The sequence below is a fragment of the Armigeres subalbatus genome, chromosome 2 (genome assembly GCF_024139115.2).
Source record: "Armigeres subalbatus isolate Guangzhou_Male chromosome 2, GZ_Asu_2, whole genome shotgun sequence".
NCBI classification, from domain to species: domain Eukaryota; kingdom Metazoa; phylum Arthropoda; class Insecta; order Diptera; family Culicidae; genus Armigeres; species Armigeres subalbatus.
In genome coordinates this window covers 88,647,745-88,671,603 of record NC_085140.1, presented here as the reverse complement: position 1 = coordinate 88,671,603, position 23,859 = coordinate 88,647,745, and the positions used below count along the sequence as shown (strand labels likewise).

Genomic DNA, 23,859 nt, shown 5'->3' with positions numbered 1-23,859 from the left:
ACCGGGTTACTGTCCGACATTCTGGCTACGTGCCCGGCCCATCGCAGTCGTCCGATTTTCGCGGTGTGAACGATGGATGGTTCTCCCAACAGCTGATGCAACTCGTGGTTCATTCGCCTCCTCCACGTACCGTCCGCCATCTGCACCCCACCATAGATGGTACGCAGCACTTTCCTTTCGAAAACTCCAAGTGCGCGTTGGTCCTCCACGAGCATCGTCCAGGTCTCGTGTCCGTAGAGGACTACCGGTCTAATTAGCGTTTTGTAGATTGTCAGTTTGGTACGGCGGCGAACTCTATTCGATCGGAGCGTCTTGCGGAGTCCAAAGTACGTACGATTTCCAGCCACTATGCGTCTCCGAATTTCTCTGCTGGTGTCATTTTCGGCAGTCACCAGTGAGCCCAAGTACACAAATTCTTCTACCACCTCGATTTCGTCACCACCGATGCAAACTCGCGGTGGGTGGCTCACATTGTCTTCTCTTGAACCTCTTCCTATCATGTACTTCGTCTTCGACGTGTTGATGACTAGTCCGATCCGCTTAGCTTCCCTCTTCAGTCTGATGTAGGCTTCCTCCATCTTCTCAAAGTTACGGGCCATAATATCTATGTCGTCGGCGAAACCAAATAGCTGGACGGACTTATTGAAAACTGTACCACTCGTGTTAATCCCTGCTCTTCGTATTACCCCTTCCAAAGCGATGTTGAATAGCAGACACGAAAGACCATCACCTTGCCGTAACCCTCTGTGGGACTCACCCGATCCATCGTCGCTTTGATCAACCGTTTCAGTTTATCCGGAAAACCGTGTTCGTGCATTAGCTGCCATAGCTGGTCCCGATCGATTGTATCATATGCGGCTTTGAAGTCGATGAATAGATGATGTGTGGGCACGTTGTATTCGCGGCATTTCTGCAGTACTTGGCGAATGGCGAACACCTGGTCCGTTGTGGAGCGTTCGCCCATAAAACCCGCCTGGTACTGCCCCACGAACTCCCTTGCAGTTGGTGCTAGTCGACGGCATAAAATTTGGGAGAGTACCTTGTAGGCGGCGTTCAGCAATGTGATTGCGCGGTAGTTGCTACAATCCAGCTTATCGCCCTTTTTGTAGATGGGACACACGACACCTTCCATCCACTCCTGCGGCAAAACTTCCTCCTCCCAAATCTTGGTAATGACCCAGTGCAGCGCTCTAGCCAGTGCCTCACCACCGTGTTTAAATAGCTCTCCTGGTAGTTGGTCAACCCCAGGGCTTTGTTGTTTTTCAGCCGGCCAATCTCCTCCTGGATTTCCTGGAGATCCGGAGCCGGTAGAATTATGTCCTGCGCGCGTACTCCCAGGTCCATCACCATACCGCCATCTTCGTCTGCCACATCGCCATTCAGGTGTTCTTCGTAGTGCTGCCGCCACCTTTGGATCACCTCACGCTCGTTCGTAAGAAGGTTCCCGTTTATGTCCTTACACATATCAGGCTGTGGCACGTGGCCCTTACGTGAACGGTTTAACTTTTCATAGAACTTTCGTGTGTTATTAGCGCGGTACAGTTGCTCCGTTTCTTCACGGTCTCGATCTTCCTGCTGGCGCTTTTTCCTCCGGAAAATCGAGTTTTGTCTGTTCCGCGCCTGTTTATATCGTGCCTCGTTCGCCCTCGTGCGGTGTTGCAGCAATCTCGCCCATGCTGCATTCTTCTCTTCCACTAACTGCTCACATTCGCCGTCATACCAGTCGTTTCTCTGATCCGGGGCACCGTGCCAAGTGCAGCGGTTGCGGTGCTACCAATGGCGGATCGCATATCTCTCCAGCCATCTTCAAGAGACGCTGCGCCTAGCTGCTCTTCCGTTGGAAGTGCCACTTCCAGCTGCTGCGCGTATTCTTGGGCTAGTCTACCATCTTGTAGCCGCCCAATGTTAAGCCGCGGCGTCCGACTTCGACGCGTGTTGTACACCGTCGAGAGTTTTGAGCGCAGGCATACTGCAACGAGGTAGTGGTCGGATTCAATATTCGCACTGCGGTAAGTGCGGACGTTCGTGATGTCGGAGAAGAATTTACCGTCGATTAGAACGTGGTCGATTTGGTTTTCCGTTTCTTGGTTAGGTGATCTCCATGTGGCCTTGTGGATATTTTTGCGGGGAAAGAAGGTGCTTCGGACTACCATTCCGCGGGAGGCTGCGAAGTTTATGCATCGTTGGCCGTTGTCATTCGATACGGTGTGCAGACTATCCGGTCCGATGACCGGTCTATACATTTCCTCCCTTCCTACCTGTGCGTTCATGTCACCGATGACGATTTTGACGTCCCGCAGTGGGCATCCATCGTATGTCTGCTCCAGCTGTGCGTAGAACGCTTCTTTCTCGTCGTCGGGTCTCCCTTCGTGTGGGCAGTGCACGTTGATGATGCTATAGTTGAAGAAACGGCCTTTAATCCTCAGCTTGCATATCCTTGCGTTGATTGGCTGCCACCCAATCACGCGTTGGCGCATCTTACCCAGCACTATGAAGCCGGTTCCCAGCTCGTTGGTGCCACAGCTTTGGCAGAAGGTAGCCGCTCGATGTCCGCTTTTCCACACTTTCTGTCCTGTCCAGCAAATCTCCTGTAGCGCCACGACGTCGAAGTTGCGGGGATGTAATTCATCGTAGATCATCCTGTTGCCACCTGTGAAACCTAGCGACTTGCAATTCCATGTTCCAAGCTTCCAATCGTGATCCTGTATTCGTCGCCCAGGTCTTTGCCGATTATATCGAGTCGCATTATCTCTTATATTGTTCGTAATGATTGGTTTTCTAGGCGGCTTATTGGGCCAGCGCAAACCTCCTGTCTCGTCGGAGGGCCGTCGTGTCAGGGCTGTTTAGCGTCCCACCTAACACCAGGACTTGGGCTTGTGCGCTTTGAGCGGCACACGGTCGCTTTGGTGGGGCCTACTTGCGGATACATGCAGCTTTTTATAGAGGTTTAACAGGGCCCACTGTCAAACCCCACCACATCCTAGGCAAGCCCCACAACTCGCAGATGGCCTGGGGAGGGGTCGTCAAGCCCTTGGACATAGTCCCTGCTGCCCGCATTGGAAAGAAGTGTACACGAAAAAAAATGTTCATAATGAATATATTTATCCAAACACATACACTTTTGCCATTGTAGTTTCGCAATGTAATGTATATTTATCAGCAATGCAAGCTATACGGCACTGCATAAGACAACCATAACATGAAACTTATACTTTTCATGTCCCATATTTATATGCCCGATAAGAAATTTTGAATAGTTTGTATATGGATAACGTATGACTTTCATTAGGGATTTAATAATAAATTCATTCTTGTTTCAAATGCTGTTTCCTTTCATTTTAATGAATCGCCTGCTTTGAGCATGCTTACAGCGGCACACTAGGAGTTAACTTTCTGAAATCAGTATGGCGAAAGGCATCTAAGGTTCGATTTCTTAAAATTAAGTAGCTTGATCGAAAAAATATTTGGTAGGCGTAGTAGCGGACACCTTCCTACACTACTGGTACCAAATATTTTTTCGTGAAAAGTTCCTACTTTTGAGAAATCCCGCTTTAGATGCTATTCGCCATACAAATTTCTGGCGGTTAACTCATGCTGGCTATTTTGCGCATATACTATAGCGCCTGGATGTGGCAGCGGCGAGTAGAAAATCAGCCACTGCCAATAATTCATTCTTGAAATTATTTGCAAATCACCTTAGTATACATTGGCAGCCCGTTGGCGAAATTAATCCTTCCTTCCCTACGTCACTTTGTAAGATTACACCAAGGGGTGATTGAAATACGACATCCACTACTTTTTAACATTTTCAGACTCCCCCTGTCCCCTGTCATGTTTCTTTGTACACCGAGTGTATGCACTGTCACAACATCTTAGACCACTCCCCCCCTCGAACTGTGGACGTTATTTTTAAACGGCCACCAATGTAGTGATATTCTCACGTTCCACGCAAACTGCAGAAGATTGAAAATTGAAATCCTTTACGTATTAAGTGTCGGCCCCTTATTCGGTATAATCTAAGGGATGATTATAAACATGATTTTTACTTATATGGTCTTGCAAATTGATATTATTTTCAAATATTCGGCGAGAATAAAAATAACACATTTCCCATTTTAGTCGACATAAAATTTTACATTTTATTGTTGTAGTTCTTATATTATATTATATTTCTATACTTCGTCTCTAATTTCTAAGATTGTGAAGTACAATAGAAAGTCGATTAAAATCCTATTCTAGATTTAAGGGCTTGACATTCTTTCAAACATGCTAATCTCTGTTTATTACCCCAAAAAATCCGCACTCTCTCATACACAATTACTCAATTTCACCTTCTTCACTCAGCTCGCCGCGATCCTCCTCTGGCTATCTGCTATCGTCGTCCATTTCGCCATTATGTGCCGTAATTACGTTGCGTACCTTCGACAGGAGGGATTTCATCCGTTCGTACTTACCGGTGGAGTTGGGCAGATTTTCAAAATTGATCACATCGCTAACGCCTTTCGAAAAGGCTTCTCCACAGGGCAGCGTATTGAACGGTGTGAACGGCGTCAGGATGGGCGTACCCAGGGACATCTTTTTCAGTCCCATCGAGGCGGGATCGTCGATGAACGGGACTTTGGTCATCTTGATTTCATCCAGATTGAGGAATTCGGGCTCCGGTGGACGCTCGGTGCTGGGTTCATCTGCGGGAGGTGGTGGAGCCACCGGTAGTGGCGGAGGACCCATAATACCAACCGATATCGGAAACAAGGATCGAGGTGATTCCCGCACAGCACTGTCGGCTGCTTGTGATGAGGCTTCGTTCGATGCATGCTCTTCTGCCAACTTTTCGACCTCCAATACGTCTTCCAGCAGAGAATCGTCATTTGCCGTATCCGGGGGATTTGGGATGCAAGGACTCTGAGCTTCTAATTGTTTCAAGAGCTCTGTTTGTTTTCTTCGCAAATCGTCTAGGGATGGCGAATCTGCGCGAGTATCCTAAAATTATGTGGAATGTTTAACATTGATTGTATAGAAATACATGCTAAGCTCACACTCTGAACTTTTATTTTAATGATTGAAACTTAATAGAAAAAAATATAAAACAAAATGGGACGAAATGAAATTAATAATTTTTATATAATTATTAAAAACTAAAAAATATAAATCTTTAACAAAGATAACGCTCTTTAGGTTTTTTATTATTCTATTTTTTAACTTTGGTAGCTTTTTGTTTTGTAACTTTCAGTTGAAGGCAAATATTGGCAATTTAAAATTGAGAACCTTTACCTAATTACAAAGCATCATACCAGATGAAACCCATGTTCGAGAGTTTAACGAGTCTAACTCAGTCGACGGCATTAGCATTTTCTAAGCCAAAAAAGGGGACCGCAAAATGAAATAATTCACTATACTTACCATCATATCCTTCTCATTCAAATTTTCCAGAGAAATAATATGTGCCGTTTCATTACTGTGTTTTAATATCATATATTGTTTTTGTAAAAATGCGTAAAAATACTTTGAATTCGTCATACTTCACAGGATCCGGCAACCCGAGCAAAATCGGTTAACAAAATGAGAGCAAATTGATATTAAGCTCTGCTGTTGAGATTATATTGATTTCATTTCATTGTCATTTCGAGATAAGAGCGGCCAGCGACTTCGCCGGATATAAACTCTGTGAATTTCACTGTCAGGAGTATGTTGGAGACCGCAGGGCTGCTCTAAAACATCATGTTTTTGTGCAAGTCCTGCAGTTACATCTGGTGACCTCTGGTAAAATAATACAAGAGCAGCCGAGGGACCCGTACGATGCGTTCCTCAATCCTCTGCGACGAGTTGTTCTGTTCAAGGACAAAAAAGATGAACTTTACCCATGAACTTTCAAAAAGTGATATGTTTTCTTGTAAAATCGAATGAAATTTAAATGAAATATTTCTGTTTTGATCAATTTATCTGTTTATTCTAATGAAGCACTTCAATAGCCGGACCCTGTAGATTCTTATTACGAGGAAAACAAGTTTTCCAAAAACAAACTTCATCACATCTAATATTAGTTTACTTTTTAAACATACGTTTTAAAAACCTCAATAGTACACACTAGAGGCCTGGATATTATTCAAGCCTCTAGTACACACTTAGTTTTTATTTCTGCAGCTCATCAAAAATCCGCACAGCCGTGCTCCAGGAAAATGAAAAACTGATATTCCGGCAAAAATGTCGTTTGTTAGCTGATTTTCGGCAAATTATTTGCTGATTTTCAGCAACTTTGACCGAAATCTCGACTAAAAACATGTTCGCTTGGGCACGGCTGTGTGAATCTCGGTAAAAGTTAAACATTTTGCTGAGATCCCGGTAAAAAAAATTAAATTTGTACTTTATGAGAAATATAGCAAAATAGGAGCCATTTTTGTCTTAAAGTGGAAACAAGGTTGTAATTCTTGATTTTTGATAGCAACCTGGAGAGGTATTTCAGGAGAAACATGTGAATTACAAATGCCCAATCTACGATGTATTTTGTAACTAATACTGAAGTTGATTTATCGCAAGTTAAAATAGTCGTGGAAGAACAAACTAAATGTTTAAAAAAATATGTAAGGTACAATGTTGTGCAAGTTGGTAAAGTAAATCATATATGTAGCTTAGGTCATTAGGTCATACAAATTAAATCTTCTTTTTCAACTAGTTATTTATTAACATTTCTACACTGCCGCTAACCGCAAGTCGAGCACATCTGTATATGGAGGCCCATATACAGATGTGCTCGACTTGCGGTTAGCGGCAGTACAGTTATTGGTGAAAATCAGTCCTCGAAATAACTAAAGTCAAAAAGGGTAGTCAAAGCCTGATAAAGTTGATGGTGAAAATTCATTGCAACTGACTAAAGCCTTGCAACAAAGTCCCAACAGAAAATGGGTTCTCATGAGCTGGTAGGATGGTCCCATATAGCACCAATATAAGCGCGCTGCCCGATGATTGTTCTTCTCGGAGGCATTCCTCCAACGTATAGGATAGATGGCAAGAGAACAATGCAACGAGAAATTGGATACACGATAAGGACAAAAGAACACAATGGACCCACGATGAGATAGATCCGGCAATGATAACAACAACGAATGTCTAAAAAAAATAGATTCTGTGTGGATTCTGTACAGCAGAATAGCACAGTAGATCACGGCACAGTAGCGGTTAAGAAACACAGAGTGCCAAATAAAGAAATGAATAAAAAAAATCATTTGTAGGACATTTATAAACGGATATGTATTATCATTGTTCGGGAGCAGCATTATCGACCCGCCCTAGCTACGACTCTGATGGTGGATTGTAAAAAGCAGATCTCATTATCGCCCAGCCCCAATGTGCATAAAAGAGGAGATGAATAATTTGGAGTTTTTTGTTCTAGCCAATTAGTATGACACAGATCGTGGAACATGTGGTCAGGAAAGGCCCATGTATCCTTTATTATTTGTATAGCTTTTAACTAACTTGACTGTAAATATGTGTGGAATAAATGTATGAACTCTCAATTCAGTGTTTCCAATTTCAACGTGTCGGAAGGAGTCCCCAATTATCTTGGGATCGGGAATGGCGATCTGACCAGCAGTGTCTCCCCTCCCATACCTTCCGTGGCAGACCACATAATCAAAGTCAATCGGTGTTGGGGCTTGGACGATAGGAGCTCGCCGACATCTGGTCCTTCGAGCCGGATGATCTACCGGAAAACCTCGGAACGACCAAATTCCGAAGATTTAATCAAGTGCGCCAGTGAACAATAAACTAAAATCACACAATTAAAAATCGTGCCATACTAAAGTGCCGTGAAGAGAAGAAAAATCGCCATCTCGAAGAATATTGCTTGGGCAATCCCTATTAGAATCTGCCGAATAGATTCCTTCGGCCATCCTGGAATTATTTGAAAGTGAAGTGAATTGCTACCGCAACACATCATAAACACCAATCAAGCTAATTGCCCGTGATTATCATCGCATCGAATCGCCCATCAACAGCTGATCGATCTGCTGCAGTATACCTACATACAAGAGGGAAGAAGCAATTGAACGACGACCGGCAGTGTTTATTGTTTGCTGTGCAAGCCGTCGCATCGTAGCACAGTGGGGCGTGAGGGGATAAAATTTGGAATTAATTCGGAAGATTGAGCAAGGATTGTGGAATAATCAAAGCGTTGTTCTACTACCTGTCAGGTATGTTAGAACAAGTATATGTTTAGCCGAAGCTTGTGCAATACTCTCGCTAACACCAACATTACCATTTCTGTGCGATTTGCGGCTGCTTCGACCGTTGGCATAGGAGAATATCTGTTCGCGAAGAACATTTTTGGTGCACGGACCGTGCAAGTTGCGACGGATCGACGACGATCGATTCAGAGACGAACGACACTACAGGAGCTTCTACGCTAGGGCATCACGGAAAGGCTTTTCCGGCCAGGTAAATTAATTTTAATAGTATATGCCCAGCCGAATCTGGATATTTGATGCTACACACTGAAATAAATTTAATTTCCCTTTCGATGCGAATTCGGACTGTTACGAGTCGAACAACCTTTGGACGATATTTTGAGTGATTTCCATTAATTTTTAATCGAAGCTAATTCGTTCACTGCCATCTTTAGTTCTCCAGGTGAGACTGAGTATATGTCCTGCCAAAGCAGGCAATTTATTGAAACTACATTGGTTGTTCTTTCTCCGCTGCACTGGATTGAGTAAACTGAGACGATTTCCCGCTATACTACCCACTAGTTAGAGGCGCTTGGACAAAATTTTGAACATTTTTGAACTCGGCTATTGGTACCTGCTGTTGTTTCATAGGTGAGGCGAACAGTATATGTCTAGCCGAAGTTTCAATTTTGAATACTACATTTGAGTTTCCACTCCCTCGCATCTGCTGGCTTGGATCGGAATCTGAGGCAATCGTCCGAATCAAGGAGGTGTTCTCAATCGGAGAATTTGCTGTTTTTGGCTTCGGCTGCACCGCTGTTACTTCTCATAGGTGAGCTGAACAGTATATGTCCTGCCGAAGCGGACAATATTGAGTACTACATCTATGATTTTATCAATTTTTGGATTTGGTTCTATTGGTTTGGTTCTACGATTCTGCGTTTGGTTCTACGATTCTGCGAGTGGAGTAACCCACTGAATAACGACATCGTTCGAGTTTCCGTGGAGCGAAGTTAGATGTATTGTGGGTTCAGATAAGTGAGGCAATCTGGGAAATACAAGCGCACGAGGACTTCACGGAGCCCGAAGGTTTGCAGAAGGAGCAGTTGGAGGTGGAGAACCGCTACTACGATACGAAATCGTTTCTTGCGGAGAAAGTGGGAGAGGTTCAGAATAATTCCGTCCAGAACCAGTCGACTCGTCCTGGAAATATCACTCTAGGTGGTGGTATGGATCACGTTCGCCTACCTCCAATCCAGCTGCAGAGTTTCGACGGCAACATTGACGACTGGCTCAGTTTCAGGGATCTCTACACGTCTCTGATCCACGAGGAGCAAGACCTACCCGATGTGGAAAAATTTCACTATCTCAAAGGGTGCTTAGTAGGCGAAGCTAAGGCCCTAAGGCACTAGTCGATCCGCTTAAGATCACGGGGGACAACTACCAGAGTTGCGTGGCAGTCGTTGCTGAAACGCTACAACAACAGCAAGAAGCCAAATTCTCGAAGCTCTACCAGCGAAGGTGGAGTCGAAAATCTTCGAGCAGTCGCCACAACGCAGAAAGAAGCCATTTTCACCGAAGGTCTGCAACAGTGCCGTACAGTCGTATAACGCGAAGTGTCCATCATGTGCGGAGATACATGTACTTCACACGTGTCCATCGTTTTTAAGGATGTCTCAGTCCAGCCGGGAGTCTTTCTTGCGCGAAACATCCCTTTGCCGCAATTGCCTCAAACGTGGTCACATCGCTCGGGAGTGCACCTCGATACCGTTCTCCTGTCGGTATTGTAGGGGTCGACACCATTTACTGCTGTGCTTCAAAGGAGGAGAACGAAAGAGTATCCAAGGATCAACGAGAAGATCGATTTCAGGATGTACTCCTAAACAGGGCAGCGCAAGCACAAATTTCAAGGCAGCGAATGCTTTGGCGGTCGAATCTAGTTCTTCCAACGCGGCGAAGTGTGTTTCATCACAAGTCCTTTTGGCTACAGCTGTCGTAGTGATAGAAGACGATGTGGGTCGTCGGTACCCAGCACGCGCCCTTCTGGACTCAGTGTCCGAGTGCAATTTTATTTCCGCAAATCTTTGCGAGGCGATAAATGTTTCCACCCAAAAAGCCAACATCGCGATTCAGGGCATCGGGCAGTCCGGAGTGAAGGCAACTCACAAGACGAAAGCTGTCATCAAATCTCGCGGTTTCGTCGTATGCTCGATCTATGGAATTCCTCGTCCTACCTAAGGTTATGGCAAGCCTGCCAACTTCTACAGTTCAGGCAAGTGGTCGGGACATTCCGGAGGACATCCAGCTAGCAGATCCGGAGTTTTTCCGGTCGAGGAGGATCGACTTGGTGTTGGGAATCCAAGCTTTCTTCAGCTTCTTTCCGTCGGGAAGGGAAATTCCGTTAGGCAAGGATCTACCTGTGCTGACGGAGTCCGTTTTTGGGTGGATAGTGACAGGAATAAAACTGATGAAGTAGCAACGGAAGTAGCATGCCATGATATTAATTAGTAGTTATTAATGGGGGTCTTCCACGAATGGCTGAATCACATAAGGCTGAACACTCGTAAGGCTGAACACGAAAGGCTGAAAAGTAAATATCTCACATAAGGCTGAAATAACAAAAGGCTGAAAAATCGTGAAACCAATATTAGTGGAAGAATTCACATTTGACGTTAAAAGGGGCACACACAAAAATGATCCGCAACCTTCTTGTGACTTGTTGTCTTTCAATTTTTATACGGAATTCTTATTTTGTAGTCTATACAGCTCATAAAATTTTGAGGTACTGTCGTCAGGGGTGACAATGGGTCAAATGGGGGTGAGAATGGGTCACTGAATGAATGCTTGTAGAATGCATTGAATGTATCTGAGGGCAAGAAGACTAAAATATAAAAGACCTTTTTGAACGATTTTTCTCTACGACCTCCAGACTGCCGGTGAGAGCGATGACTCATTCTCACCCCCATCCCGATGGCGGTAACATAGAAGGGAATAAGACGATTCTTTATTCTTTATTCTATTCTTTTTTATTCTTCTTTACTCATTATTCTCTATTCTTTATCAATTATTTACTATCCAACCACTCAACATAGTTAGTACAACATATCGTATGGTTGGGATTCATTTCATCCCATCAATTTCAGCCTTTCGATACGTTTCAGCCTTCTGATACTTTCAGCCTTTTGAGACTTTCAGCCTTTCAGGATTTCAGCCTTTTGAGTTCAGCCTTATGAGCATTCAGCCTTTTGTGTTTCAACCTTTCGTACGATACCCATTAATGGAGTATAATAAAATCATTCTTTGTCTAACGTTCAATCGAAGCAGACGTCTTTTACTGACTCTCATCAAAAACGAGCTGCCAACGATGGCGTGGGTCATCGACAATCGAAGAAGAGCAGGCGACGTCGAATCCACGATCGAGTTGAGGCGACAGCTCGACGCAGTGATCAACAATGGATGATTTATTATGGAAATTGGCTTCCAACCTTCCGGAAATACTCAAGGGTCTCCAATGAAGACTTGGTGCTACGGATTCGCACAAAGCGATTAGAGTTATGCTTAAGGCGAAGATTTTCTGTAGATTTGATATGTTCGAGCCAAGGATTACAACAGCAAAGGATCTCATAAAGCGGTCTAAACAACGAGAAATTTATCAATGGTATGACCCGCTATCCAAAATGGTGGGTGAGGAATGGCGACAGTTCCAATAGCAGAATCCAACGCTGAGTAGAGTACGTCGTTGAATGGATTCAATCGAGGCATCATGCTAAGAACCTGGAACGAGTTAATGAAAATGCCAATACAGAAATAGATAAGGGTTCAGATCAGTAGATTTCGTCCAGTGCACCGAGGGCTGTCGTTTCCCGGCTGTCGATCGAGCTACCAAAACAACCACACTCCCAGTGTGAGGTACTCCATGAGCGATATCAATGATGTCGCGCTCCTATTGGTTGCAGAGCTCTCGTCCGACCACTTTCCGGTGGTATTCGGCATTGATACAGGAAGACCAGTCCAACTTCAAATTCACCAATATAAAAACTATCATCGTGCAGATTGGAACCGCTTTACAAACATTGTCAAAGGAAGACTCGATCTCGGCCTGCTGAACACCACGGAAAAAAATCGACGGGGCCATTACCGTTTCGTAGCAGCACTGCTGGCAGTGCGTCAATTGCGAATGCAACTGGTTTTTTTTTTTTAAAAAAACTCAAAGGTGCAGCCCAATCGGGTTGTACGCAAAGGTGACGTAGGACTACGTAGCTATTCGAAATTGATAGTTTTTGCCATAATAATTTGTGTCGTTTTATTAACATCGAGCAAACTGCTCGGAGGCCAACTGAATCAAGAAGTCGAATAGTTGTTCCCAGTTGGATGGACTTTGAGTCTCTAACCGTGGAATTAACATGACTCATTGGCCGCTGAAGCCACTCGACTGGCTTTCAGTCGGGGATATCACAATCCTTACTTTGCCACGAACGCTTACATTGCGGGCGAAGACCAAACGTTGCATATAAATATTAGAGTGGGGCGCAGTTGTATGGAAAAACGCAAACTTCGTCCGATCAAGTGAGATCAAGGTTTTTCTGAATCGTTTTGGGACCCCAATCAACTGTGCAAAATATGGGCTCGATTGGTTGCGACCTCGCATGCCGCATCGCGTTTTAAATTTACATGAAGATTAGTATGGGAAAACGTACTTTTTTACATTTTTGCTATTAGCGGCTTCAATTTATCATCAATCACGTGACTCAATACATTAGCATATAGTCTGGAAGATGCCGAAAGACTTTGCTGAAGAAGGTACGTATCTGGAAGGTCTACAAAAAATGTTATTACGTTTAGAAAATTGATTGTTCAAACCATATGCAAGAAATCAATGTTTCTGCCAGCACTACCGGACGACCTATAGATATCGAAGGGCAAAATCCATCTTCCTTCTTGTCGGATTTTTTTCTTTGTGAAATGATTCCGGATAGCTCCCATTAGCTCTAAAGCCCTATAAGATCAATTATTTTGAAATAACACTCAGTTAAATTATTGGTCTACGTAGTTCGGCAGTGCTGGCAGAATAAACGATTTTTTGCATATGGTTTGAACACTCAATCTTCGAAGCGTTATAACTTTTTTCGTGGACGTTCCAGCAACGTGCCTCCTTCAGCAAAGTTTCTCGGCATCCTTTAGGTTATACTTTAAAGCAATGTGCCACTTGGTTTACGATGAACTGAAACCTCTAGTAGAAGAAATGCAAAAATATGCGTTCTCCCATACTAATTTCCATACAAACTTCAAACGCGATGCGGAAAGCGAGGAAGCAACCAATCGGTCCCAAATTCTGCACAGTTGTTCAGGACCCAGAATGGCTTCGAAAAACCATTGATTTGAAAAAATGACCATGACGCCCCACTCTAATAAATATATTTGTGTTTGGTTTCACGCCACTTCTGATTCTGCTTATTTCTCTTTTGTTTCGGCCATTTTTGAGTATGGTGTCCTCCTAAAAGGTCTTTATGCAGACAAAAGAAGGTTGATCCGACAATCCGATATGAAATTTCTTTAAAGTGCAAAACTCAATCGTAACTAGCAAATTTGATAGCGTGGCGGAGGGAGATGATGCAATTAATTTGAACGGGTGGAATCAGTAACAGCATCCAATCCCAATCCGTCTTTCCAATAACTAACTGCATCCAAACGCTTGACAGTACCTTGCGTTGAAATTGTCCGACCGCCTTTGTGCTGCTGTGTCCGCTCCGCTGCATCGAATGTCGAACCGAATTCCGATCAAAACGGCTCGCGCGCGCCGAATAGCAGCTTTCTTGTATTTAATAAATTAAGTCCTTTAGCCCCGCCCCTTTGTGACTAATATGGGTGTAAATAAAATGTGCACTCATAACGATTAATGAAGGGGCGGGGCTAATGGAATTACTTCAATAGATATAAGAAAGCTGCTTTTTGACGCGCGCGAGCCATTTTGATCGGGATTCCGCAGCAGACAACGGACATTTCGGAGAATGATAAATTCTAAAAATCTTATGAAATTTTCTCGCAAGATTCTGAATTTGGTTATGAGCTGTTGGTTATCTAGGATGCGTATTGTTGTGAAGAGTAACAACATAAATTTGACTCAAGACGAAGTTTCTTCATATTACCAAACATTATCGCTTGGCATCTGTCTGTCCGAGCGACGTTCACCGATGGGTGGTTGCTGTAGATAGTTTCCACAGATGCGTCATTCATTGATTTTATACAAAAGAAGGTTGATCCGACTATCCGAAATAAACTTTCTTTCAAGTACAAAACTCAATCGTAAATAGCGAATTTGATAGCGCGTCGGAGGGAGATGATGCAGTAAATTCGAATGGATGGAACCACTAACAGCAACCAAGGTACCACGCCAAACCCAATGCCACCGAAACAGTCCATTTTCGCAATTAACTCTTTTTTTCCATAAAATGTTGGTCCTGAGAAGAACCAATTTTCTTTTCCCAATGCGCCTTTTGTCCAATAACTAACTGCATCCAATCGCTTGTCGACACCTTGCGTTGCAACTGTCCGACCGCCACTCGATGATGTTTCGCTAAGCCTCCAAAAGTTAAAATATTTTTTCAGCATTGCCACCCACTCAGTGCTGCTGTGTCCGCTCCGCTGCATTAAAGGTCGAACCGCTCTCTGTGGAATCCCGATCAAAATGGCTCGCGCGCGCCGGAAAGCAGCTTTTTTGTATTTAATAAATTAAGCTCGTTAGCCCCGCCCCTTTGTGATCTGATATGGGTGTAAATATAATGTGCCCTCAACGATTAATGAAGGGGCGGGGCTAATGGAATTACTTCATTGGATATAAGAAAGCTGCTTTTCGGCGCGCGCGAGCCATTTCGATCGAGATTCTGCAGACAACGGACCGTTCGAAGAATGATAAATTCTAAGAATCCTATGAAATTTTCTCGATTCTGAATTTGGTTATGAGATGTAGTTTATTTTAGATGCGTATTGTTGCGAGGAACGACAACAGTTTCTTCAGAGTTTCTTCATATTGCAAAACATTAGCTTTCGGCATATGGCTGTCCGAGCGACGTTCACCGATGGGTGGTTGCTGTGTAAAGTTTCCACTGAGGTGGCGTCTTCATTGATTTTATACAAAAGCCACCATTTTCTACAAAAGAAGGCTGATCCGACTATCAAAAATAAACTTTCTTCAAAATGCAAAACTCAATCGTAAATAGCGAATTTGATAGCGCGTCGGAGGGAGATGATGTAGTGAATTTGAATGGATGGAATCACTAACAGCAACCAAACTACCACGCCAAACCCGATGCCACCGAAACAATCCATTTTCGCAATTAACTCTTTCTTTTCGTAAAATGTTGGTCCTGAGAAGAACCAATTTTCTTTTCCCAATGTTCCTTTCCAACTAACTGATACCACAATTTGAAATAAATTTTCAGCATCGGCACTGGCGGTGCGGGATCGCCAGTGCTATTTTTATGGTCAACCTTTTCTTCATATGAAATTCTGGTTCGTTGAGGTTGAATGATCTGCAGCAACACATCGAGCACCACCACCAATGCGATGGATTTTCTTTGAAAATGTCATTAGCGCCTCCGTGATGCTGTGTCCGCTCCGCTGCGATCGCTTTGATGCGTCTGCTCTGCGTAAAATCTTGTTCAAACTGAGGATTAGATCCAAACCCGCAAGTGATTGATTTTTTATGTCTGTGCTAGTGATGCATGTACGTGATTGGTTGGTTGACCTATTTCTAAACTTTTTATCAATTTTTGATAATAAATAGTTAAAATTCAGTATTTTCATATAAATACAAAGAAGCGTTGACTCATTCTTGATCGAATGGTCCAAAAAAAATGAAAATCCATCGAGAAACGGCTTAGATATTAAAGTTTAAAGTCTATCATATTTTCGTGACGGTCCCCGATTTTCGCAATCGTAAAGTGTACCCCAATATAGAAAACACAGACGTAGTCCTACGTCAAAAAGGAAACTTCCCCAAACAAAGATACTGATCCGACTTAGGAATGTTCGTCGGAGGCAATTCTACCGTTCTGAAGATCCTTTCCTCAAAAGAGTCGTTGACGTCCTCACCCAACAAATACAAGAATAATGTGCTGCTCACAAATATGAGAATTTCGGAAAAACTATCTGTGATTTGTCATATGGTAGTAAGAAGTTCTGGAGAATCAGTAAGAGCCTACGCAGTAGCATCAAATTTCAACCTCATTTGCGGATTGGAGACCAAGCCAGGGTTTCTGATAAAAGAGAAAGCTCAAACGCTGGCTGAAAATATTGCTTCGGCGCATCACAAAACGCATCCGAGTGATTCTAAAACAGAGGAAGAAGTGAACCAAACGATAGAGGAGCTTGCGCGACTCAACGAGTTGAACAATGAACAATCTACGCCAGTGAGATAAAGTGTATTATCCATCGGTTTAAGAACGAAGAGACATTTGGTCTGGAAAAGATAATGAACATCTTGCTTAAATGAATACTTTAAAGGTTTGGCGAAGGGTTGGTGTACTTGACAAAGGTCTATAACGCTGGCATCAACTTGATGTATTTCTTAGTGTGTGGAAACATCCGAATATAGTGGTCATCCCAAAGCCAAACAAGGATGTTACTCTCCCTTCAAGCTATCGTTTCAACAGTACGCTTTGCCTTGGTAAAATTTTGGAAAGAATCATTCTGAACCAGCTGAATCGACATTTAGAAACGTGTGACATGATTCCTACCGAATAGTTTGGCTTCAAAGCTAGCCATTCTGGTTTGTCACCTAGCTCGAATTACTAGTTAAGCTACCTAGTTAAGCAAGGTTTCTCCATAGAAAAATCTACTGACATGACAATGCTGGATGTCGAAAAAGCCTATGACTCGGTCTGACAAGAGGCAATCGTTTTCAAGCTACATAGCTAGTGAAGCTTATTCAGTAATTTTTGGCAGCAATGTCAATCCAAGTGTCAATCAATGGCTGTATGTCAGAACCTCACGGCATCCCATATGGCGTCCCACAGGGATCGGTTCTGAGCCTCACGATCTACACTATTTTTACAAGTGATGCCTAAGGTCAACGGTGTTGCATATGCGGACGACACGGCATTCCTTGCTTCGGGCGAAGATCCTAAAATTTTCATCTATAAACTGCAACATGCACATAGTAAGCTAGAAGAGATCCAGCAGAAGTGGCGCATTAATAGGAACACATCGAAAACTCAGACACACAAAAAAGGGCTCCAACACGAAGTTAAGGTCAACTGAATTGAAATTCCGTGGAAGAATGAGGTCAGATATCTGAGACTGACGATGGGCCAAAAGCTTCTGTTTGACAAATACATAAATCAAAGCATCTACACAGTCAATGGTCTGATGCGTTCCTTGTATTCCGGTATTCACTGATCAACCGAAGATCGTCTCTTCAACTGGTCAATAAGCTGCTCAGACCAATCATTACATACGGTTGTCCCGTATGACAAAACTGTGCTCTATCTCTTCTGCGACGTCTGCAAGTCAAGCAAAATAAGCTGTTAAAGATGATCTTCGACTTGGACTTGTGGTTTCCGTGGATCTACACAAACTAGCGAAAACTTAACTGCCGTCGGACGCATAAATGTCACATGTTACAAAACGAAAAAAATGAGAAAAACGCATTTGAAGTTTCAAAATATATTCATGCTATTATCGCTAAATTTCGCTTTTTTTATTCACTTTAATGCAATAAACTATAGAAGAATATTCATATTCGTTGGGCCGGACTCAAACATTTCCAAAAACAACTATTTTTTCCACGTTTTATCAATCAAAACCCGAATGTGACACTTATGCCGCGAAATTCACTGGCCAGGCGACGATTGTATTTCTTTGGTGTGATTTTTCCCTGCCGGTAGAAGTGGAACCGGAAATGGAATATTTAAACCAATACGGACAATCCAGTGGCGCGGAATCGGAAGAGAACTTCCTCGGGTTCGATTTAAAAAATGACACAGTTGATTGTTGTTCCAGAGGTTGACCAACCAGCGGCAGTGGCGTAGTTTCCTTGTCAGGGACAAGGACATGCGCTACATCTTCAACGTCCAAAGGAATCACAACTGTCTTATCGAAATGATGGTGACAAAGTGCTACCAGGTAAAGTAGTTTTTTTCTGGGGATTTTCAAAAAGTAAGTTCTCAATTATTTAAAAGTTATGAACTTATTTTCTAGGTCATACGGCTTACACGGTGGGTGGTGCTTCAAGAGCATTATTTTCTCGTAAAGGCTGCTGGTCTTTAATGAGAGCTTTGCGCCTGTTGGCCCCTACATACAAGCATTCCCATTGTCTGCGTGCATTTTGTCCGAGTCAGTTAATGGTTGCACAGCCAACGAAATCCTTAGCTGTTTTTTCAAAGTTATTATAAAGTACGCTGACCTGAAGACAATTATCTTTTGGTTGGATAATTGTTGTTCGCAAAATAAGAACTGGAATTTATTCCATCATATTACCCTACTGATAAACAGTAATGAAATTCAGGTCGAGTGCATACTGTTGGAGAACTTTGATTCGGGACATACGTTAATGGCCGATGACTCTTTCCATGCGGCGTTTGATTCCAAAATGCGCCATGATCGTGTCGTCAGTTATGAAAACTTCAAGTCTGTGGTTGGCAATGCAAAGAACAATATTGACGTACTTGATATGAAAGCAACTGATACGGTAAACCACTGAAGCCACGCTCGTACGTGGACTCCATGCGAAAAGAGGTGTTTGAAAAAGGCCGTCATGAACTTGGATACACAAACATCATCAACAGTAAACACCTTAAATACTGCAAGTTGTTTTTCAAGAAGCAATTTAAGTTGGTTGTAAAGGATTCGTCCTCTTTTGATACAAATGTACGTTGGAAAAATGCTCCTCAAGCAATGAAAGTGGTTCAACTTGTTGTTATCGAAGAGGAAACATCGTTTTTCAGTGATCTTCCGACGAAGCAAGAAGCTTCTGATTAATATTTGTACTTGCTTCATACTTAGAATAAATTTTATCGCCATGTGACATGTTACAATAATTATGAGTTTTACAAAAAAATGGGTTTGCTATGGTTCCTCTTTATCACTTTTTTACGGGCCTTGAATATTTTAATTATGTCACAGTTCATATCGCCTTCTCCCAAGAGGTCGTTCACGATATACTTGGAGAAGTTTTATACAATATAATACCTTCCCTCTTTTTTCATGAACAACCGTCCATAAAAATTCTGAAAGTAGGGAAAGACCTTGTACACTTACCAACCACCCTTCAAAAATATCCACGTGGATTGTAAATGACCCTAAAACCATGGTACATTTTTTGGACGGTCCTCAGGACACATCACGCTGTGCTAAGTGTCTTTTTGTGTGATAGTTGTATTCCTTTTTTAAGTGTGACAAATATGCGTCCACTTATCCCGGTGTGACAAGTATGCGTCCATTTGTTCGAATGTGACAAACTGACTTAAGATTTTTTTTCGAGTTTTCTAGAATAAACCCTCTGTTTTGACAAAATATTTCAAAAATACGTATCAAATTATGACGATAGACATAAAAACCTCAAAAATGTTAAAATGTAACATGTGACATTTATGCGTCCAACGGCAGTTAAAAAATCATCGACTTTGTCCAGAAGATATCAGATAAGTTCCAGCGCTCCTGTGAAGTATCAACTAATCCGCATATCGTGAATCTTTTTCCCTAAATAACAAATCTATGATGTAATCTATTCTAGTATGTCTAGTATGTAATCAATTAAAAAGTTAAATAGATTTCTAGGGTTTTTGTCATTATTTTCCCCTATCAGATAGATACAGGAAACTCTCAAATTATCCATTGGAAAATTATTAAAGAGCAGCTGCAAGTAAGACAAATCTACATATCACAGGTTGTTCAACAATGGTGCAAGGGTGAATATACAAATTCAAGAAGTCGTGTAGTTCACAGGTACCAAACCAAGGGCAGACCAGCAAAGTTATAACTACACGAACATCCGAAATAGTACAAGGTATATTTTTCCAAAATAATACATCATTACACTTTGTACATCACCTCACCTACATCAGTGTCGTAAGACAAAACAAAACGTAAAAACAAAATTAACTAATACAACTAAGAAGATATATCCGAAAACATGTCGTCACTACTTACATCCAAACAAATTACTTCCGCTTCCTCTTCCACCAGAATCAAACTGTCATCGTTTGTACTTTCGTTCTTTCCGACCTCTGCTTCATCCTCGTTTTGATTTGACCCGTTCTGTGGCTCTTCTGTTTCATCCACTTCACCCTCTTCCGGTTCATCGGCGTCCATCGCCGGAGGGCCAACAATATTTCCATTGTACGACGGTAGTGAGCTGCACTGACTGGCAGTAACCAGGCCCTCCAATTTATCGCAATCACCCACCGAATCCACGGTAATGAAACTTTCGTCCGGATTGTCCAGATCCATGTCCGCTGGATCGCGATCGATGTCCACTTGGGCTACGGAATCCAGTCGAAGTTTTTTTCTTCGATATCCTTGAACCAAAGTCCCTTCAAGATTCCGAATCATTTCGTCTCGGCTTTGATGTCCCATCCGCGGTGGAACGCCGTAGAATTTTGAATTGTCAATGTATGCCTCACCGGAATCTACATTGAATCCGGGGAAACTTATTATCTTTCGAACATCATACTTGATGGTTTTGACATTGTCCACTTCGCCGTCGCTTTCATCCGACTCCAGTACGGGATCTCCATTCGAATTGAACAGCTGCAGACCAGAGTGGGTAATTTTGGCATCCTCCAGCCAACCGGGAGGATAACCAAACAATCGCATACGGTAAATGTGCACCGGAAGATCTCGCTTTCCTGTAGTAAAAGAAAGGTAGAAATACATAGAAACTAGATTGTACCATTCAATAATCTAAATTGAAACGACAAAAAGACATCTTAAGAACTCGACACATTGTTTCAAACTAAAATCGACTGAAGAACACCCGAAGAAACCCCTCCTTTAGTAGAAGTCGATAACCAAAAATTTAGTTTTTGTCAAGATACAAATTGAGTTGAACGTTTACTTACTTAGTCCGAGGGCTTGCCGCAGCTCATGTGTCATCCGACCGGGCACTATGTGGCCGTATTTTTGCTCCAAATCCACATGATACCGGTCCTTGGTCTTCATAAATGCTTGTTTCATTTTGTCAATTTTGACAAAATTACGAGGTTGCTTACAGTCCTTCAGACTGTGGTCCCCATCGCAGTTCCAGCAGTTCTGCTTCGGTTTTGGCCTCTTGGTGGCACTGTCCGCCGATGCCGCAGCCGAAGGGGAATTGTCCAGCACTTTATGCAGGGCTTTCTTGTAGCTGGGAATGATGGGTCCGCCCTTGGCCGTTTTGGCCGGGGTCGAGTCTATGACGAACATTCCGGCGTCATCCACTGCATCACTATGTTTCACATTTGAACATTCCTTGCCCGGTAAGAGGACCTCATTGCTGTTTTGCACTGGTTCGGAATTTTCTGCTGCTGGAAGGATTGCTGCCGTAGTTATCCGACCTAGGCTTTTAGACAGCACTTGAATGGAGAACTGATCAACTTGTTGAACGACATCCACTTCCTCGCCACCCATCTTAAGCTGGAACGTTGTTCGCAGATATTCGGACAGGGATCCTTTAAACATGTGGAACAATTCCTGGTCCCGGAACTTCATACTCAGCAGCAAATTTTCAGAAGCCATTTTTTCTTCCGTCATGGTTTGCTTTTCCTCTGACATAGAGCGATTGCTGGATATGTCCGGTGGGGGCGGAGGCGTACCAAGTGAACTATCCAACGCTTTCCCGCCACAAGCAGGCGATGGCTGCCGCACTGGAGTGGAATGTGAGGGAGCCGTTGTCGAAGAGTCGTCATCGTCGTCAACGGTGACGATCGGGATTGGCTTTTCCTGTATCTGAACGTCGCTGTCGCTGCCATCGTCGTCATCGCTGGGAATCTCAAGGATCTCGTCTTCGGCCTTGCGCTTCGTCCCCATAGCTTTTCAAATGGTGGTCCTGAGGTGTATTGCTTCCGAAACGAAGTAATGGCAATTGATACAATCGCTAAGCTCACAGAAAACAGAGTTTACCTTATAAAATAGATATAATTAAGCACAATTGAATTTCCTAAAACACACTTTCTACGCGCTCGTCGCTGGATGCGTTTTTGTTTTGACAGCGTGTCCGTCTAATTTGTTCGCAGTAGTGTTAGTGCAGCGTTGTTCAATATTGAGCGATTTTGTCGATGTTTTCTATGAATCCAAACGCTCGTCCGCGGTTGAATCAGGGGAGGGGGGAGTAAAGCATGTCATCCACGAAAAATCAAGACAAAATTTTCAAAACGACTTAGGGAGCGTCCACAAATTACGTAACGCTTAGAGGGAGGAGGGGGTCAAATCGTCAAATCGTCGTTTGAAATTTTGAATCTTTGTTTACAAAAGCAGATAAGTCGTTTTGAAAAATTTGTCTTGAAATCAAGCTTCCCTATATCAAGACAAAATTTTCAAAACGACTTATCTGCTTTTGTAAACAAAGATTCACACGGCAATTTTACGAATCTGATAGCTCTCCCACGCAAACCAACACCATCAATAGGTAGGTGAAGGATTCCGCTACCTATTGATGGTGTTGGTTTGCGTGGGAGAGCTATCAGATTCGTCAAATCGTCGTTTGAAGTTTTGTTTACAAAAGCAGATAAGTCGTTTTGAAAATTTTGTCTTGATATATGATCGGACCTTGCCGCTTAGAGAAGGTGGGCCTTGGCAAGTGTAACATTATTTAAATTGAAATCTTGTAGGATATTGGTTATGTGCATTACCCCATTCGATGCTGGATTACCTTGCATGGACGCGACGTGCCCACAGTTTAAAAACCGCTACGTGGACATCGGTCCTATACATATATGTAAACATGTATTATGTATCATCTATAGATAGTAGAATCTATAGATAAGCGAAAGCATGGCTGAGTCGATTTTTTTGCCCGTGCACACGCGCATATGACGTCACAGCCCTAAACGTTTCCATTGAAATCGTGACGTCATGCTCGTTTGGAGACAGAGGATTTATCTTCGCTCATCTATATATTATCAATTCAGTGCAAATCCGAGTTATAGCCGCTAACGAAGTTGGATTTTTCTCACAATTTTAACGTATGAACCTAACTTCGGAAGTGGTGCGCTGTTTTCAATTGTTGATGTGCTATACAGCGCACCACTTCCGAAATTAGGTTTAACGTATTGATCAGGCTATTGACATCCTATTGTTTAGCCCATCGCCAGATCGTAGCCAGGATGTCCCGGGCTATAATTTTTTTTCATACTGCGTTTTAATGATGACAGCGGGCTATGTCTATTGATGATGATGACACCACGCTTGGCACCGGGTCGGTATTGATTGTGAGAAAAATCCAATTCTCGCACTTAGTTTCATAGGGGCGTAACTGTATTGATCGATTTCTCTTCGTCGATGTTTTCTTTTTATTATTTTGCCGAATTGTGCTAGATTATCGATGATGTTATGGTTTGGTGTGATAAAGGTTGATTGTATCTTGCACCAGAATCAATAATCATGGTTGTAGCTTTTGAAACAATTGAGATATTAACAAAATATAAAATTGATTAAGAGAAATCGATAAATACAGTTACGCCCCTATGAAACTAAGCGCGAGAATTTCGATCGCGGCTATACAGTGATC

At 42.9% G+C, this 23,859-nt stretch overlaps 1 protein-coding gene across 1 annotated transcript; it reads right to left on the bottom strand.

Annotated features, from left to right (window-relative positions):
- Positions 1–4,113: 4,113 nt before the first annotated feature.
- On the bottom strand, positions 4,114–22,361 carry LOC134209797 (zinc finger CCHC domain-containing protein 8 homolog). The gene is made up of 4 exons (XM_062685828.1): positions 22,254–22,361; positions 21,218–22,192; positions 20,307–21,004; positions 4,114–4,980 (listed from the first exon to the last, which is right to left on the bottom strand). Exons 2-4 carry the CDS (start codon positions 22,158–22,160, stop codon positions 4,366–4,368), a joined length of 2,256 nt encoding a protein of 751 aa, XP_062541812.1. The 5' UTR covers positions 22,161–22,192; positions 22,254–22,361; the 3' UTR covers positions 4,114–4,365.
- Between the last annotated feature and the right edge of the window lie 1,498 nt (positions 22,362–23,859).

Coding starts and splice junctions, on each gene's coding strand:
- LOC134209797 (XM_062685828.1), bottom strand. CDS start 22,160: ATGGGGACGAAGCGCAAGGCCGAAGACGAGATCCTTGAGATTCCCAGC. Junction 21,005..21,217: donor GCGGCAAGCCCTCGGACTAA/GTAAGTAAACGT, acceptor CTTTTACTACAG/GAAAGCGAGATCTTCCGGTG. Junction 4,981..20,306: donor CGGAAGTAATTTGTTTGGAT/GTAAGTAGTGAC, acceptor ACATAATTTTAG/GATACTCGCGCAGATTCGCC.